This window comes from Helianthus annuus, chromosome 9 (genome assembly GCF_002127325.2).
Source record: "Helianthus annuus cultivar XRQ/B chromosome 9, HanXRQr2.0-SUNRISE, whole genome shotgun sequence".
NCBI classification, from domain to species: Eukaryota; Viridiplantae; Streptophyta; class Magnoliopsida; order Asterales; family Asteraceae; genus Helianthus; species Helianthus annuus.
In genome coordinates, this window is record NC_035441.2 from 64,488,646 (window position 1) to 64,504,780 (window position 16,135).

At 36.2% G+C, this 16,135-nt stretch overlaps 1 protein-coding gene across 1 annotated transcript; it reads left to right on the forward strand.

The window, feature by feature from the left end:
- Positions 1–3,391: 3,391 nt before the first annotated feature.
- Positions 3,392–6,912, forward strand: LOC110875845 (methyl-CpG-binding domain-containing protein 10-like). The gene is made up of 4 exons (XM_022124039.1): positions 3,392–3,488; positions 4,113–4,408; positions 4,616–4,819; positions 6,829–6,912. Exons 1-4 carry the CDS (start codon positions 3,392–3,394, stop codon positions 6,910–6,912), a joined length of 681 nt encoding a protein of 226 aa, XP_021979731.1.
- Positions 6,913–16,135: the final 9,223 nt, after the last annotated feature.

Genomic DNA, 16,135 nt, shown 5'->3' on the forward strand with positions numbered 1-16,135 from the left:
TAGATAAGAACAAATATTTTTTTTCTGTAAATAATTTTAAACAAAAATTCTGATAAGAATAATTGTTTGTTTTTATTATGAGTAAATATATATACTTTGGAGTTCGGTGATTGAAATTATGGTAAATTAGGAATCAAAGGTTCCCATTTGATATATACTTAATAATTATATTATTTTTTTCACCAGAATTAAATAATTATTCTAGATCGGGCATATGCTTCTATCAAATTGTAAGTGTTTTTAGACGCATCACTATAATAGTAGGCGTATTGGTATAATTGGTTTAAACTCATCATTTATCACACATTACATCAATATGTAGAAAGAACACCATTTTTAATTATAACAATTCTATAATCCATTCAAAGAGAATTTAATTCTCGAATTTATGATATAAATCATAAAAATGATGAAATATATTAAAACATGAGGATCGATCTCTACCTTTTTGTACCGTAAACTCTTTTGAATACAATTTAAGACGAGTGTTTAATGAATAAACTAAACAAATAAGTGTGAAGATGCATAAAACTAACTAAAATAAGTGTATCTCATAATTATTTGAATGTATCATAAAAACGGGATTCAAACCCATGTAATACATGTGTTTTTAACATAATAATAAATAAATAAACGAAGTAAAATGTTATAATAAGTAAACAGTACATCAAGGTTCATTTTTAAAAGATAAATCTTGATGACTGCATGTGTTATATTTTATTCAACACGTACAATATACGAGGTTTTTAAAGATATATTTGTTTTTTATTATATATTATATAAAAACTTTTTTTATATGTTAACAAAAAACTTTTTTTTGGAACAACTTTTTTTCGAACAATTTTTTTACGAAACATTTTTTTACAAAAACTTTTTGTACGAACATCTTTTACGATTTAAACTTTTTACGACAAATTTTTTACGGGTTTAAACTTTTTTAAAAAACATTTTTTTTTACAAAAAACAACTTTTTTTATATTTTTTTTACAAAAAACAATTTTTTTTACAATTTTAAACTTTTTTACAAAAAACAAAAAAAAAATCAACACCAAAACAAATTTTTTTACAAAAAACTATTTTACAAAAACCAAAATTTTACAAAAACCAATTTTTTTTTACGCGAAACATCTTTTTTACGGTCCGACCCCGATTTCGGGTTTACGAAATTTGAGAATCTTACCAAACGATCTCACCCAAAAGTCACGACTCTGTAGGTGTCTCAGATAAGTTGAACTTATCATCATCGACCGAAAAAAATATAAAAACGAACAACAAAAATCAAAACAATGTGTGGATCTTGAAAAAAATAGGGTTTGGCTCAAATTTTTCAATAATCAAGGCTGCAAAGTGGGGTTGCAGGTTCAAGAACCTACCCTCCGCCATCTTTGCCGCGCCATCGTCATCACTTGTTAGAAAATTGGTTTCGAATTATCACTGCCAACTCAGCCCAATATGAAAAACACAAATCAATCCAAGATCCAAATAAAAGCAACTCATTTTATTAAAAAGAAAAAAACATTAGATAGAATCAAGATGAAAACCAAACTGGAGTTCCTTAGGTTCCTTGCAACAAACCACCAGATTCAAAGATCAATCTAAGACATTATACAGAATCAAGATCAATCCAAGATCCAAATAAAAAGCAACCCACTTTTCAACATATACCGAATCAAGATCAAAAACCAAAACATTATACAGAATCAAGATCAAAAACCAAAACATTATACATAATCAAGATCAATCCAAGATCCAAATAAAAAGCAACTCACTTTTTTCCAAATTCAAACATTCAAACAACCTTGTTAGGATCGGAGGCTCTCATGATTGTGTTTGTTTGCATAAATTGAACATTCATGTTGGTACATTAATGTCTATCGCCTCCGTCATCTCAGTTCGTAGCTGAAACAGAAGAACTTTGTGTTTACAATGTAATATCTTGTTACTAAAAGGCAAGGTGGCATTATTGTAAATAAGGAAAGTTTCCTTATCACCTTTGGCCTATAAATAGAAGCCTTAGGCTTTTAGTTAGAGACTTTTGCCATTTTGATCTTTGGAGCTTAGAGGTTAGAGAGAGAAGCTAGAGAGAGAAAGTAGAAAGAGAAAGGCAAAAGGTGATTCACGGTTCTTGCATATTTTCAGATCTATCAAAGAATCACGTTAATAGTACGTCTCGTGTGTTTCGGTTATTCACGTTCACGGTTTCCGCACGTCGAACGTGTCATACGCAATCGTTTCGGAGTCAAACCGGTCCTAACAAGTGGTATCAGAGCAGGAGCTCGATTGCACAGATCAAACGCACGAATACGCACAGAAATCCTTCAGATTCAGAGTCGAATTTACTCAGATTTGTCAAATTTCTTCATACTTTCTTGTTCTTCACGTTTTTATCTGAAAATCGCAAAATTAACAGTGTTTTTACGGTTGAAATTGGATGAAATTTTAATATGTTGTGCGCCTATATCTGATCTATGATCCTACAAATTTTCAGGTCAAAATTCCAAGCCGTTTGGGAGAAATCTGCGTTTTTGTGAACTTTTTGCTGAAACCGTTCGTCAAACTGTTCATCAGTTCTTGTTCGATCGAACTAGCAACTCGTTCGAACAGGTGATTTGAGGTAATTCAAAAAGTTCAAACCATGGCTGAGGAATTTTATAACACGTTTTTCAACGCATTCACATCTGAATCATCCGAAGTTACAACTGTTACACCAAAAACCATCACAAAGGCAATCAATGAGAACATCAAGCATGATAACTTTTACGGAACGCATTCTAAACCACCAACGCTTGAAAGCATTGAAGATTACACTTGGTGGAAAGAAAGATTTATTAATTGGGCAAAAGCGTATGCACATGAAAGTTGGTTTTGTCTTGAGTACGGATACGAAAAGCCAAAAGATGACAAAGGTGAAGATTTACAGTTCAAAAAATTCTCCAGAGACGACAGAGCAGAATTTGCCGCCGAACAAAGGATGATCGCATTGATACAGTCAGCAATTAGAAACGATATATTTGCATTATTAAATCATAGCGGGACATCCAAATCAGTTTGGGAAGCTTTACGTATTAAAGCTGAGGGTGGCAAACAAATTAAAAAGAACAAAATCGCGCTAATTAAAAAAGAATTTGATCTTTTTGATAGTTTAAAAGGAGAATCGGTGAGGCAAATGATAGAAAGATTTTGTCACCTAAAAATTGAACTCGAAAGATTTGAAATTGCTAAAACAAGAGAAGAAATCATCGATAAAGTGATTGAAGCGTTACCACGAGTTGATCAGTGGCAAACGTTTGTATTTATTTTGAAAAATGATGATTTGTATGATACAATTTCTCTTGATACATTGTTTGAAAAGATTGAAAGTCATGATCTAGAGCTGCAGAAGCAAAGCAAGATGACAGAGTCTTCACGACAACAGAATGTCGGCTTGTATTACAAAAGTAGTGTACTTTCAGAGAAAGGCGTTGGTTCACCAAAAACAGCATTCGTTGGTGAAAAGATGAATGAATCTCAAACAACGTCAACAAGTCATCATTCTGGATATCATTCATCTTCACAAACAAATTCAGAAGACACAGATGAAATTTTATGCAACATTGCTCTTAAACTGAAAAATTCTCCAGCAATGAGTATCAATGCAGCGAAGCAGCAAATGAGCTTTCTTGCATCTGTCCTGGAATCATATGAAGGTCTGGTAGCTGGAAAAATCGGCAATTCTGAACTGACGAAAGAAGACTACGACCAGATTGATCCAGAGGAGATGGAACTTATTGATATTCGTTGGTGTTTAGCAAGCTGCATTCGGAGAGCTCAAAGATACATGGAAATTACTGGGAAACAATCTCTTGGTGGTCCATCAACAAAGCTTGGATTCGACAAGTCAAAAGTGACCTGCTTCAAATGCAAGCAAAAAGGTCATTTCAAAAGAGAGTGTAGGAATGCAGAAGTTGCTGAAAGAAATGAACGCCCTTTCAATGATGATTATTATCAAAAGGCGATTTACCATCGAAGCAGAGAAGAGCCAAAGTTGATTGAAGATAGACCAAAAACAACTTCAAGAGCTTGTCCTGTTATATATCCTGATGAAGGATATGATTGGTCTCAAATTTGTCCAGAAGAAGATCGAAATGAAATTGTTCGCAAAACAGCTCATGGGAAAGCTACGACAGCACCAAGAAAGTTTGCGAATGTTGCTGAAATTAAAGAAGAAAAAGAACCTGCTAAAAACCATGAAGAAAAGATTGAGAACAAAGAGAAAACTCGAGAAGAGATCTTGAGTGAGAAAACACATAAAGAAAGAGATGTGGTTTACAGAAGAATGGATGAGATGCAGGAAGAATATGAGAATGCTGTCAACAACAAACGATGGGACAAGAAGAGAGAGTGTTATTACAACAGAGAAGGAGAACCAGTTGTTCCAAAGAAAGATATAATCTTTGATGATGTTCTTCTTGCTGTCCCGTTGAGAGCTGAATATTACAGAAGAGTGACGAAAGATGATGCATACGTTAAACAATACGAAAGAGATATCCGATATGCTATGCTGTCATGCTTGAGAAAAAGGGATGAAGAGAAAATGAAGAAGAGTGTTGAAGAGATGGTAGTTAATCTGAAGAAGGTTGCTGAAGAAGTTGAAACAGAAGCTATAGAAGCTGAAGTGGTGAAAGAAGTTGAAGAACAGCAAATTGAAGAAGAAGAAAAGAAAAATGAAAAATCAGATGTTGGTGATGTTGGCGAAGAAGTCAGTGTTGAACAAAAGCTGAATGATGCTGAGATGAAGCAGCCAGAGGAAGCTGAAAACACCGAAGTGCCAAACACTGAGGTACATTCTGATTCTGAATTCTTAAAACCATTTGAACAGTGCAAGAAATGCATGGAACCATGCAGAGCTTGTACTGAAAAAGATGTGCAATTCAGAACAAAAGATCTTGAATTCACAAAAATCGAAAACATTTTCAAAAATAAATACAAAGAAATGTTAGAAAAAGAAAAAGTTTTTAAAGAAAATGATGAAAAACTTTCAGAAAAATGTAACAAATTAGAAAAAGAAAATAAAGTTTTGAAAGAAAACGTTTTGAAAATGACAAATGAATGTGAACAAAAAGAGATTGCTTGTCAAGAAATGAAAAAGGAATATGATTCAATGAAATTATCATATGAGATTATAAAAGAGTCATATGAAAAGGTGAAAGACGAAATGAAAAATGCTCAATCAAGAATGAATTATATGTCTGAAACAACAAAAGAGCTTAAACGAATGTATGCCATAAAACAAGATGTTGTTAATTCCTATATTGAGGATGTTGCTAAGCTAAAGCAACAGATTGTTGATTTAGAACAGGAGAACAACAAGTTAAAAAGTTACCATGTGTCGTCATATGTGCTTGAACGAATTTTCAATATAAAACTGGGTGATGGTGAGTCTGAGCAGAACAAGAAAGGCATTGGCTCAGAGTTTCATCAAGTTCCACCACCGGAAAAGTTTGCATTTTATGATAAAGAAAAGGTCGAAAAAGCTTTCAACATGGTAGACCAATTGCCAGACAACATTGATATAACCTATTCCAAATCTGATGATTCTCATGATTCAGAGGTGGTAGGTAAAGTCGTTGAAAGCGTCTTGAACGAAGAGTCGGTTCATACAGGTAAAACTGAATCACAGGATGAAGATGAAGGAAATCTTCATGATGGATATCTGAAGAACACAAAATCCGAGAAAAGTTTGAATGATGATTCAAAGGGATTGGTTTATACCATGATTGGATCGGACAAATTATTCTTAGACGTTGTATTCCCGATTCAGAATGTGATTTCAGAAAAGATTGACAAAGTTTTCAAGATGGTTGAGATTGAAAAATCTGAAATTCCAAAATTTGCTGGTAAAGGTCACAAAACTTTTTATAACAAACCTGGTTACAAGAAGAAAAACATGAAGGCTGGGTTGGGTTATAAGAAGAAACAAAATTGGAATAAAAATAAAACTCCGAATTTTCAGGCAAAAATGAACTTCGTTCACGGAACAAGTTCAGAAGAAGAGAAAGAACTCAAATTTAGACAACAGTCAAATGAAGAGTTTCAGGCCCAGAAAAAGCAACAACAACAGGTCAAAGATGTTTCAAAGAGAACATGCTTTAAATGTGATCAAACAGGACATCTTGCTCGCAAATGTCCAAATCTGAAACCTGTTGGTGTTGAGACGAAAAAGAAGTCTGTTTATGTTCAAAAACAGAAATATGAAGTTGTGAATCAAAAGTCAACCAAGTTTGAATCAAAGCAAACTTGGAAGCCAAAATTGTCAAAGGCTGACTCACAACAAACTTGGAAACCAGTGACACCCGAACTTAGAACAACACAAAGTTGGAAAACAACTGTTGATACAACAAAACCAAACCAATTTTGGAAACCAAAAGATGTTGTTCAGAGTCCAAATGTTCAAAAAGAGTCACATTTTTACAAACGTGGGACTCCAAAAGGTCAAACATGGAGTGTTAAGAAACAAGTTGATTTAGTTAAAAATGAGAAACAAAAACAAATCTGGAAATCGAAAACAGAAACAGAAAGTTCAACTTATGAGGTGAAAAAGGCTGAGGAGTCAATTTCGATTGATTATGATGCAAATTTTCCACCACTTAAAGCTGAAAACTTTAAAATTCAGATTGCTAGAGTCAAGGTTACACCCAAGGCTGGTGAGGCTTGGGTGAATACAATGTTTGATTAAACAATTTGATTTGCCGGAGCTTCCTTTATCGCGAAGCATGAATCGGCATCCATCTTTATTAAAAAAAAAAAAAAAATTATTGTGTCGTATTTGATTAAAATTTAATTGTGCAGGTGTTTCTGAAGAAAATTGAATGTCAATCAAAGGAGAAACGAAGCAGCCTGGCACCGGAGGCTGCTGATCCCTGCAACAGTTAAACAGGGAGTTTGTTTGATTTCTGTACATAAATAAACAATATTTTCAAAAACTCTAAAAATTGAAAAATTTAAAAACCAAAAATATGTTTTCATTTTGTCAAAAATTTGAAAATCAAAAATATGTTTGTCTCTAAATTTTAAAAAAAAAAAAAAAATAATAAAATAAAAATTCAAAAATATGTTATTTGAATTTGCCGGAACTCCCAGGTTGGTAATTGAGGAGTAGGAATCGGCATCTTTCTTGAGAAATGTTTTTTTCAAGGACATTAAGTTGTACTTGATTTAACTTTCGAATTAGTTGATGAAAGAACAAAGTGATGAATAAACCCCGTGTCTGAATTAAACAAAACTTATTTTCCGGAAAAACCATTTTGATTAAAACAAACTTAAGTGTTTTGAAATCATAATGGGAAAATAATTTGTTTTCAGGGGAAGTTCTGATTGAATACGCCGAAACCCTCACGGCTGAACAAACATGATTAATTTCACAAGATTGAAAAACGGTTTTCAAACTGTAAAAGATCAATGTGTTGTAAATCATGGGGGTACATCTGCAAATCTATGCATGAGATGCAGAAAATGGATGGCGAGACAAAGCTATCAGTATCAGGTTGTCAAATTTTCTTTAAATGGTTTTTGAATTTTAGGGGGAGTAAGAAATATTGTCAGAAAATCCAAAAACATTAGAAAATTTGAAAAAGTCAAAAACATGATAAAATTCAAAAATTTGAGTTTTGTTGATAAAAGAGGAAATGATAGTACATCAGTGGACTATCACAGCATGCTAAAGAAATGTAATGACAAATGTGATAAACGGTATCACTGATGATGTGACGATAGGTTTTCGTACATTTAGTAGATTTATTCGGGATATAAACCTAAAATTTCAAACTTGCGAAATTTGTGGGGAACACTACTTGGATATATAGGTAACCCCTGAAATCTCGTTTGAAAGGTCTCGTATTCTGATATACTAGGTGGTAATACTCTATGATGTCTGGGGTATTATTCCGGGACTTCTGCTGAACGGTAGTTCTGACCTAGTCCTTGGATAATGCTTTGCAGTAAATGCTTGAAACATAGCATTCTAGCCCTCAGTGATTAGACAATAAAATTGATAATCATCTGTTGTAGCTAAAAGATTCTCTAAAGGGGACACACCGCAAAGTCGAAATTGATATCTCTCTGCTGAACGGAAGTTCTGACCTGAGATCTCTCAATTCTCGCATTTAACCCCTAATTTATGTACAGACATCATTGTAGTACTCTTGCCTGTAAGACTGAATATTGAGATTCTGGATACGGGAGTATATTCAAGAGGTGGGACACATAAATCGAGCTAAGTTCCTAAAACATCTAAAGCGTATCCTGAATAGATTGAAAATTGTATGAAAATTTAAGAGGACAACTATATCGTTAATCGAGGTGAATCGTTTAGAACTTAAAATGATTAAAGCTTAACGGTGCTAGTGATTTGCTTCAAACACTGATATGATCCTCTTACATAAACTCAAACAAAAATATTGTCTGTAAATATGTTTGTACATATTTCTTTACTGCTTTATATTTTCAGAAAAATACAAAAAGATTTTGATTTCCGTTTTATTTTCGACAACCGATGTCTGAATGTTGTGTTTCAAAATCTAAGTATGCTAATCGTGTTTCTGGAAATAAATCAAGTTCATTAATTTGAAACTTGAAGTTTTTTTTTAATTAAAATCAAAATTCAAAAACAGTTTGTGATATCTCCAAGGTCATTAATTTGGACTTGGATGATCAACCGTGAAGGATTTGGATACTCATATCGTTAAAATCTTAAAAGAGTCAGTTTTTTATTTTGGAGACTTAAATACTGCCAAATCTTTGAAGCATTTTGATAGGGGGAGAGAGTCAAGATAATTCTGGATATATTCATATTATTATATCTTAAAGCCAGAATATTGATTTAGAAAGTTTAAAGAGCCAGATTACGATTTCTGGACAATTTCAAAACACTGTCACTTATAAACGTATGAGTGTTGCAGATGTTATTCCAGACTACGATCCCGACAGCCGAGTCTGAGGGGGAGTCTGAAGACGAGCTCAATGCTAACGGAAGCGTGTAAAGAGCCAGGTATCGTTCCTGGAAGAGCTTGTAACTGGAAAGCCAGGTGTCGATCCCAAAGCACGGAAGCTTGACGAAAGGGGGAGCCTGAAGAGTTTACCGAAAGGGGGAGCTGAAGCTGAAGACAGATCCACCGGGATTATATTCAGGCTAAAGTGAGAGAAAAGAAAAGAAAAGAAGCTACAAAGTCTGAAGTTTTGAGATTGACTACGGCAATATCCAAGGGGGAGTCTGTTGGTACATTAATGTCTATCGCCTCCGTCATCTCAGTTCGTAGCTGAAACAGAAGAACTTTGTGTTTACAATGTAATATCTTGTTACTAAAAGGCAAGGTGGCATTATTGTAAATAAGGAAAGTTTCCTTATCACCTTTGGCCTATAAATAGAAGCCTTAGGCTTTTAGTTAGAGACTTTTGCCATTTTGATCTTTGGAGCTTAGAGGTTAGAGAGAGAAGCTAGAGAGAGAAAGTAGAAAGAGAAAGGCAAAAGGTGATTCACGGTTCTTGTATATTTTCAGATCTATCAAAGAATCACGTTAATAGTACGTCTCGTGTGTTTCGGTTATTCACGTTCACGGTTTCCGCACGTCGAACGTGTCATACGCAATCGTTTCGGAGTCAAACCGGTCCTAACAATTCAGAATATATGAAATGATGTAAAGTGTAGCGGAAATGGATACAAACTTTGTAAACACAACCAAAGAAGAAAAATAGTTTGATAAACAAATTCTTTTCATCAGTCGAAAGGTTACAAAGCAAATCAAAAGATTACAAGCATGCTTACAATACTAAGCTCCCCCTCAGCCTGATACCCCAAGGTGGGTTGCACAAGATGAAAGGATTGGACTGGAGAAGAAGAATCCACTCAGTCAATCAAATGTAACAGTACTGAGTACTGTTCCATTTATAGGCAAACCAAACCACTAATGCATCTCAGCTGACGTCACCATGATAGTGACATCTAACAACCTAACAACCTATAGACACTGTTCTATACAAACTACTGATGTGCAACATCTGATTATCAGTACAATACAAAACAAGAGATAACAACTGCTTCACGTTCCGCTGTTGTAGCCTAAGCACTGATGTTGAACTTCAGTGCTTTCTTCAAAGGTGATCAGTCTTTGAGTGGGCAGTGCTTGTGTCTTCAGCAGTACTTAGGAAGCAGCAGTAGATAGAGCAACAGTGTTTGTCTTCAGTAGTCTTTAGAGTTTCATTAGTGTTTGGTTCATCAGTTGTTGTAGTGAGCAGTACTTAAGATCCATCAGCTGTTAGATTACCATTGTCAAGGGGAAAGCAAAGTGTAAACTGCTGCTTAAGATGAATCCATTGTTCTGAACCAGTTTTAGCTTTACATCATCTGTTCCTCTGGTAGGGTTCAATCCCAACAGTCTCCCCTGGAAGAGATGATGCCAAAACACTTCATTATTCAGGATCTTTATTGTCTTATCAGGAGTTCCCTTTCTTGACCTTTGAATTGTAATTCAAAGTTCATGGGTTCCTTATCACCCTCATCCCTGCACAGTATAAGCTCAAGGAGATCTTGTAAATCTTCTACACCCAGGCCAAGTGCATTTTCCCTTGATATATGCTTCACCTCAGCATTGGATCTGAGCAAAGTCAATACGTGGGTCTTTTGATCGGACATCCACTTTAGTATTTTTGAATCCAATGGGTTTCTTGAGAGAGGTTTATTTGATGATGAGTTGGGGAATTGTGGCCTTGTGATGACAACTTTGAGCAGTGTCTTGAGATTTTGCTACTTCTTGTAGTTCTGCTCTAAGTTTTTGAAGAACCATCTTCATGATATATTCTTCTGAAGCTTGGTCTTCTTTTGGTATTTCTGCATCCATCTGCTTTGTTTCCTTCTTTGATAAAGGATGGCAGCAAATGGTGTTTGTGGTGGTGGTGATGTGGCAGTGGTTGATTTAGTGGGGATGGCAGTGGTTGTGTTGTGTGTTGATGTGGTATTGGTGGCAGTTGTTTGGGTGATAGATGTTAATGGTGGAGGTGTAAGTGATTTTGTGGGAACAGAAGTTGTGGTTGAAGTAGTAACTGGCTTAGTTTTAGAAGTTGTGGTGGTTGATTACCTTGTTTTTCTAACAGGACTCTTCTTTAATGAAGTACCAACCTCTTCTTTTTCTTTTTGCAGAACTATCTTTTTCTCAACCAAAGTTCTGCTCTCATCCCTTACCCTTTTAATATCAGCAATGGTTTTGAGACCAGCTAAATTAACTTGACTTTGAACGATCCTCATTTGTGTATCTTCATCATCTGCTTGAATTTTCAGGGTTTCATCACCTCCCTTTTCCTTTTCTTTGATAGATGTTTCAGCAGAAGTTACTGAAAGATTTTCCTCAGAGTCATTTTCTCCCCCTTTTTGGCATCATCAACTCTTTCGAAGATAGGTGCAAGGTTTGAAATAAAATCCATAACTCATTTGCAGCAGGTGCTTGTGGTGGAGCAGGTGCTTGAGTTGGAACAGCAGTGGGTTGCACCTTTTGAACTTTCAACAACTGATGCAGCATTTCTTTGATTCTGCAACAGAGGTATCTGGTTTCTTAATTCTATCCGTCAATTCTAGGTACCTTAAACCATCACTCAATTTAATGGGATCATCTGATTTCCCACTAGTAGTGGTTGTAACAGTGGTTGACTGAGGAAGTGTATCCCTAAAATAATCCAATGTTGCCCCTTTGTCTTGGTACTGGTGTAACATTTGTGCCTGTAATCATTATGAACAGTTCAATTATCAATAAAATAATGTTATTTGATCCCAATATTTGTTTTGTTGTGCTTTACATTTTTCGTGTTTTGACTTTTGTTCAATTTCAAACTCTACATCGCTTTCTAGAGAATTATACGCAAACTGGTGCGAAAACGTACTCAGTTTAATGCGACAAATACTCCGGAACATCAACATATACTCAACATACCTTAAATAACCTTTACATAACTTAGAAATAAGTTTTGAAGGCTTTGGTATGGCAAAAACAAGTTAATTCGCTTACAGGGACTAAACTTGACAAACTGCGAAAGTATGCCAATTTGAACTGTAACGAACATTCCGGAACATGTCCATAAGTTAAACATGCCATAAATATCCTTTACATGGCTTAGAAATAGGCTTTGAGGGGTTTGGTATGCTAAAACAAACTTTTGGATCATTCAGGGGCCAAAAATGTCAAAAAGTGCACAAGTTTGCACTTTCGCGCATAACTGACGTTCTGAATACATCCGGACATCCAAAAATTTATGTAAGCATCCTTATATTATGCCTAAGTGTTTGGCATAAGAAAAATCCATTCGTCGCGTCTTTTGGATCGTCTTTCGCGCTTATGCGCACTCCGTCGTAATTAACCGAACATCGCGACCGTACGGTCAAACGAACCGACATCCGACATATTTTTGAGCACATTTTAGGGCCCCTATACTTTAACTTCATTTTAGAGCTTTGAAATGGGGTTAACGGAGCTTAAACGTGCCAAAAACGCATCAAATACCAAGTTTTGGCGCTGCAGGGACTAAAGTTGTAATTCTGCCAAACTAGGTCCTTACGGACCGTAAGGCAAAACCCATACGGTCCGTAAAGGGTCCCCAGATCAGCAGAATCAACATTTAATGCTGATTGGCTCTTCAGATTGCGAAAGGTTCGAATGCCTTTTCACCCAATGAAAGGCCAAGGGCCAAATTCAGTGTATTTAACCCCTGGACACGTGTACGCACGAGATCAAGGCACGATATTCGATAAAACGATCCTAACGGTTCCACTTTTCCTATAAATACCCCCCCCCCTTTTGTGTAAAAACCCACAAAATCAGATCTAAATGCTCTAAGTTGATGCCTTTGCTTCATACCTGAGCTATTTGATCTTGATTAGCACTCGGGGACCCTCCGTAAGTCTTCTTTCGCTCTTTTATTCGCTTTTCGAGTCCGGAAGTCGACGTTTAGTTGACTTTCTGCATTGACCAGCTTATGGTCGATGCGAAGTTCATGGAACTTCATAACGTGAGCGTGATCACGATGGTTATGGTCCGTAGTGACCATACCTACTGATCACCACGTTATCTAGGCTCAGTGACGAGTCGTAGTTTCGGCCAAAATGTGCATTCTTGCATATTTTGCAACCAAACTACTCGTAGGCATCAAAGCCGTTTGTTTTGATGTCAAACCTGTTTTCAAACGTAGTTAAGCATGTTCTAACATGCTTAGCTCGTCACTTTTAGTGTAGTGCTTATATAGGGTCGTAAGGTAAGCGATCTAAACCATCGCTTATACTTTCGAACCCGACCCATTTGGTCGATCATTAGGACCCGACCAAACACATTAGGTGACCATAGCTATAACCTTTCGAGGTTATACCTTGTAGTCACGATGTTAGGCGTTCCGAACGCGTTCTACGCGAACGACGCGTTAGGGTAGCATAAGCTACCTAAACGGGTCGTGATGGACCGTAAGCACTTAGGATAAGTTTCATTTTAGTATGTAGGCTTTGTCAAGCCATATTACACGAGTCTCCATACTCGTTTGGTTTGCGAACCCGCGTACTGTCCGATCCTTCCGATTTGGTCCGGTATATTAACATAGCTACCTATTAGGTGCCGTTGATATTCCGTGATCTCTCGCATTTCCTGATTATTTCACATGAACAACAAAGCAACCTCAGGTGAGTACATAGAACCCCATCTTTTACTGTTTTCCAAACTGTTTTGGGGTGAAACACATGTGCCTATCTGTTACTTTCATGCTTTCCATGTTTTCACGTCATATGCCTGCTATGTTGTTAGTACATTATAGTACATGATTTCATTACATTTCATGCTAAGTATGCCCATTGTGTGCGTACTTAGTACATTGATTTACATTACATTTTCTGTTGCATATGTTTACTTAGCATATGGACACATTGATTTACATGAACATTTCTGTTGCATATGTTTACTCAGCATATGGACACATTGATTTACATAAACATTTCTGCTGCATATGTTTACTCAGCATATGGGCACATGCCTTCATTTTGTTATGACATTTGGTTTGTTTAACATGGGACAATACATTCATTAACATTAGCTACGCCGTTCGTTAGTAGGTAGTGGTACCATAGGAATTGACAACTCCCATTCCTGAAGTCCTGGGTTTGATAGGACTGGAAGGAATGACCGAATTCGATATACATAACTTAGATAAACCTTTAATTTGTTTAAGGGTTTATCGCCGCAGTCTCAAGGCTTGGATGTATGCATAGTTTACAATACCACATAAATGTTAATATCAATAGAGCATGCATTTCCCGCAGAACATAACGCTGATTTAAACCACGTTTTACTTCAACGACTTGTTTTGTGCATATGGTTTAAGTTGATACTTTTCGTTTACCATACATTTTGGGATTTCACATTACATGATTTACATTGAACATAAACACGTCGACATTGACATATACATTTGGTGGTTTACACTTGAGCATAAACACTTGACATGGATTACAATAACACTTGACATTTGGTTTACACATGAACAATTTACATGGTGGATTGGTTTGGGTGAATGATTCAAGTAACGGGGCGTATGTAATATGATACAAACATGGTGGATACGCCGCTGGTACTTCCTATATATAAATGTTTGTATAATATTACATATCGTGGCGTTATCTAAGTCATTTCAGTTTAGACACATTACACTTTACATAAGTAACATATTCTTCACAAGACATTATTTTCACAAACAACTTATCTTATTCAACTCACTTTACTTGGTTATTCGTTTAACCTTGCATTTATCTATACATATCGTTTGATGTTATCGTTTTTCAAATGATTTACAAAGCAAAACAAATTACAAGGTTCATGACTGACTGTTATTAAACATTCTTTAAAACTCAAGTCATGAACCCCATTTTCACAAAACCTATGTATCTCACAGGCATTTTTATGCTGACGTACCTACTTTCACATGTGTTTTCAGGAGCTATTCCATAGGACGATGATCATGATTCTAGGGCGGACCTGTGCCTTAGAGCCTAAAAATGAAGTTTGAACTAGCTTAATTATGTTTTGATTTCCGTACTCTCTTTCCAAGACAATGTAACACCCTTGTTTATAAATAAAATACAACTTGTATGCCATGGTTATGAAACAATTTAATTCTGTCCACGACACTCCCCGGCGTTTCCGCCGCGGTTGCATGTTATACGCGGCCGGGGTGTGACAGAAGAGTTGGTATCAGAGCCATTGGTTATAGGGAATTAGGTTATTAGTAATGCTTTGACCTAGACTATAACTTTCTAGGACCCTAACACAAGTTATCTTGTGTTTAGAGTTTAAAACATGCACATCACCTATCCTTAGGTGATAACCACAACGGGAACTTCGGTTCCGAATCCGCTTTGAAAATTAATCATCTGTTCTTGGATGATTGATTACTAGGTTTTGAACCCTCTATTATAAGGTTTTGAACCCTCTGTTATATGGTTTTGAACCTCTTTGGATTTCAAAAATCCCGTCAAAGTTTTGGGTTAATAGTGTGAACACGTGCGAACTGGAAGGGTGAATGCCTGTACCCTGAGTTTTCTGTCTAAGGCTAGAGTGTTCGTACAAATCCACATAATCGGACCAGTCACTCTTACCTGGGAACCCTTGGGGTGAGTGTTCACTTATAGGCGAGCATGTCTTCGCGATACACTAATTCCGACCCATTTACTTTGACTAGACATTTCACGTCGCTTAATTGCTTTGCGATGCATAACCGCCATCTTTGCTTTTGATTGCTTTTGCTTCATCTCCTTCTCTTCATCCAATCATCTCACTCGTTTCATTTCATGTTTTTCTCTTCTAGAATGCCTCCTCGACGCGACAACCAGATAGCTACTGCCGAGCTGGCGGAGATTATTGCGCAGCAGATGGCTGCTCAATTTCCAAATCTCTTTGCTCAATGGAACCAGGACAACAACAACAATGGTACATGCAAATACAAGGATTTTAGCTCGGCTTTACTCAAGTTTAGTGGTTCTGAGGGAGCAACTGGGCTTCTTCAGTGGTTCGAGAGCATCGAGAACACTTTCCGTCATGTGCAGTGTCCTGACAATCGCAAAGTCGAGTTTTCTTCAAGCGTG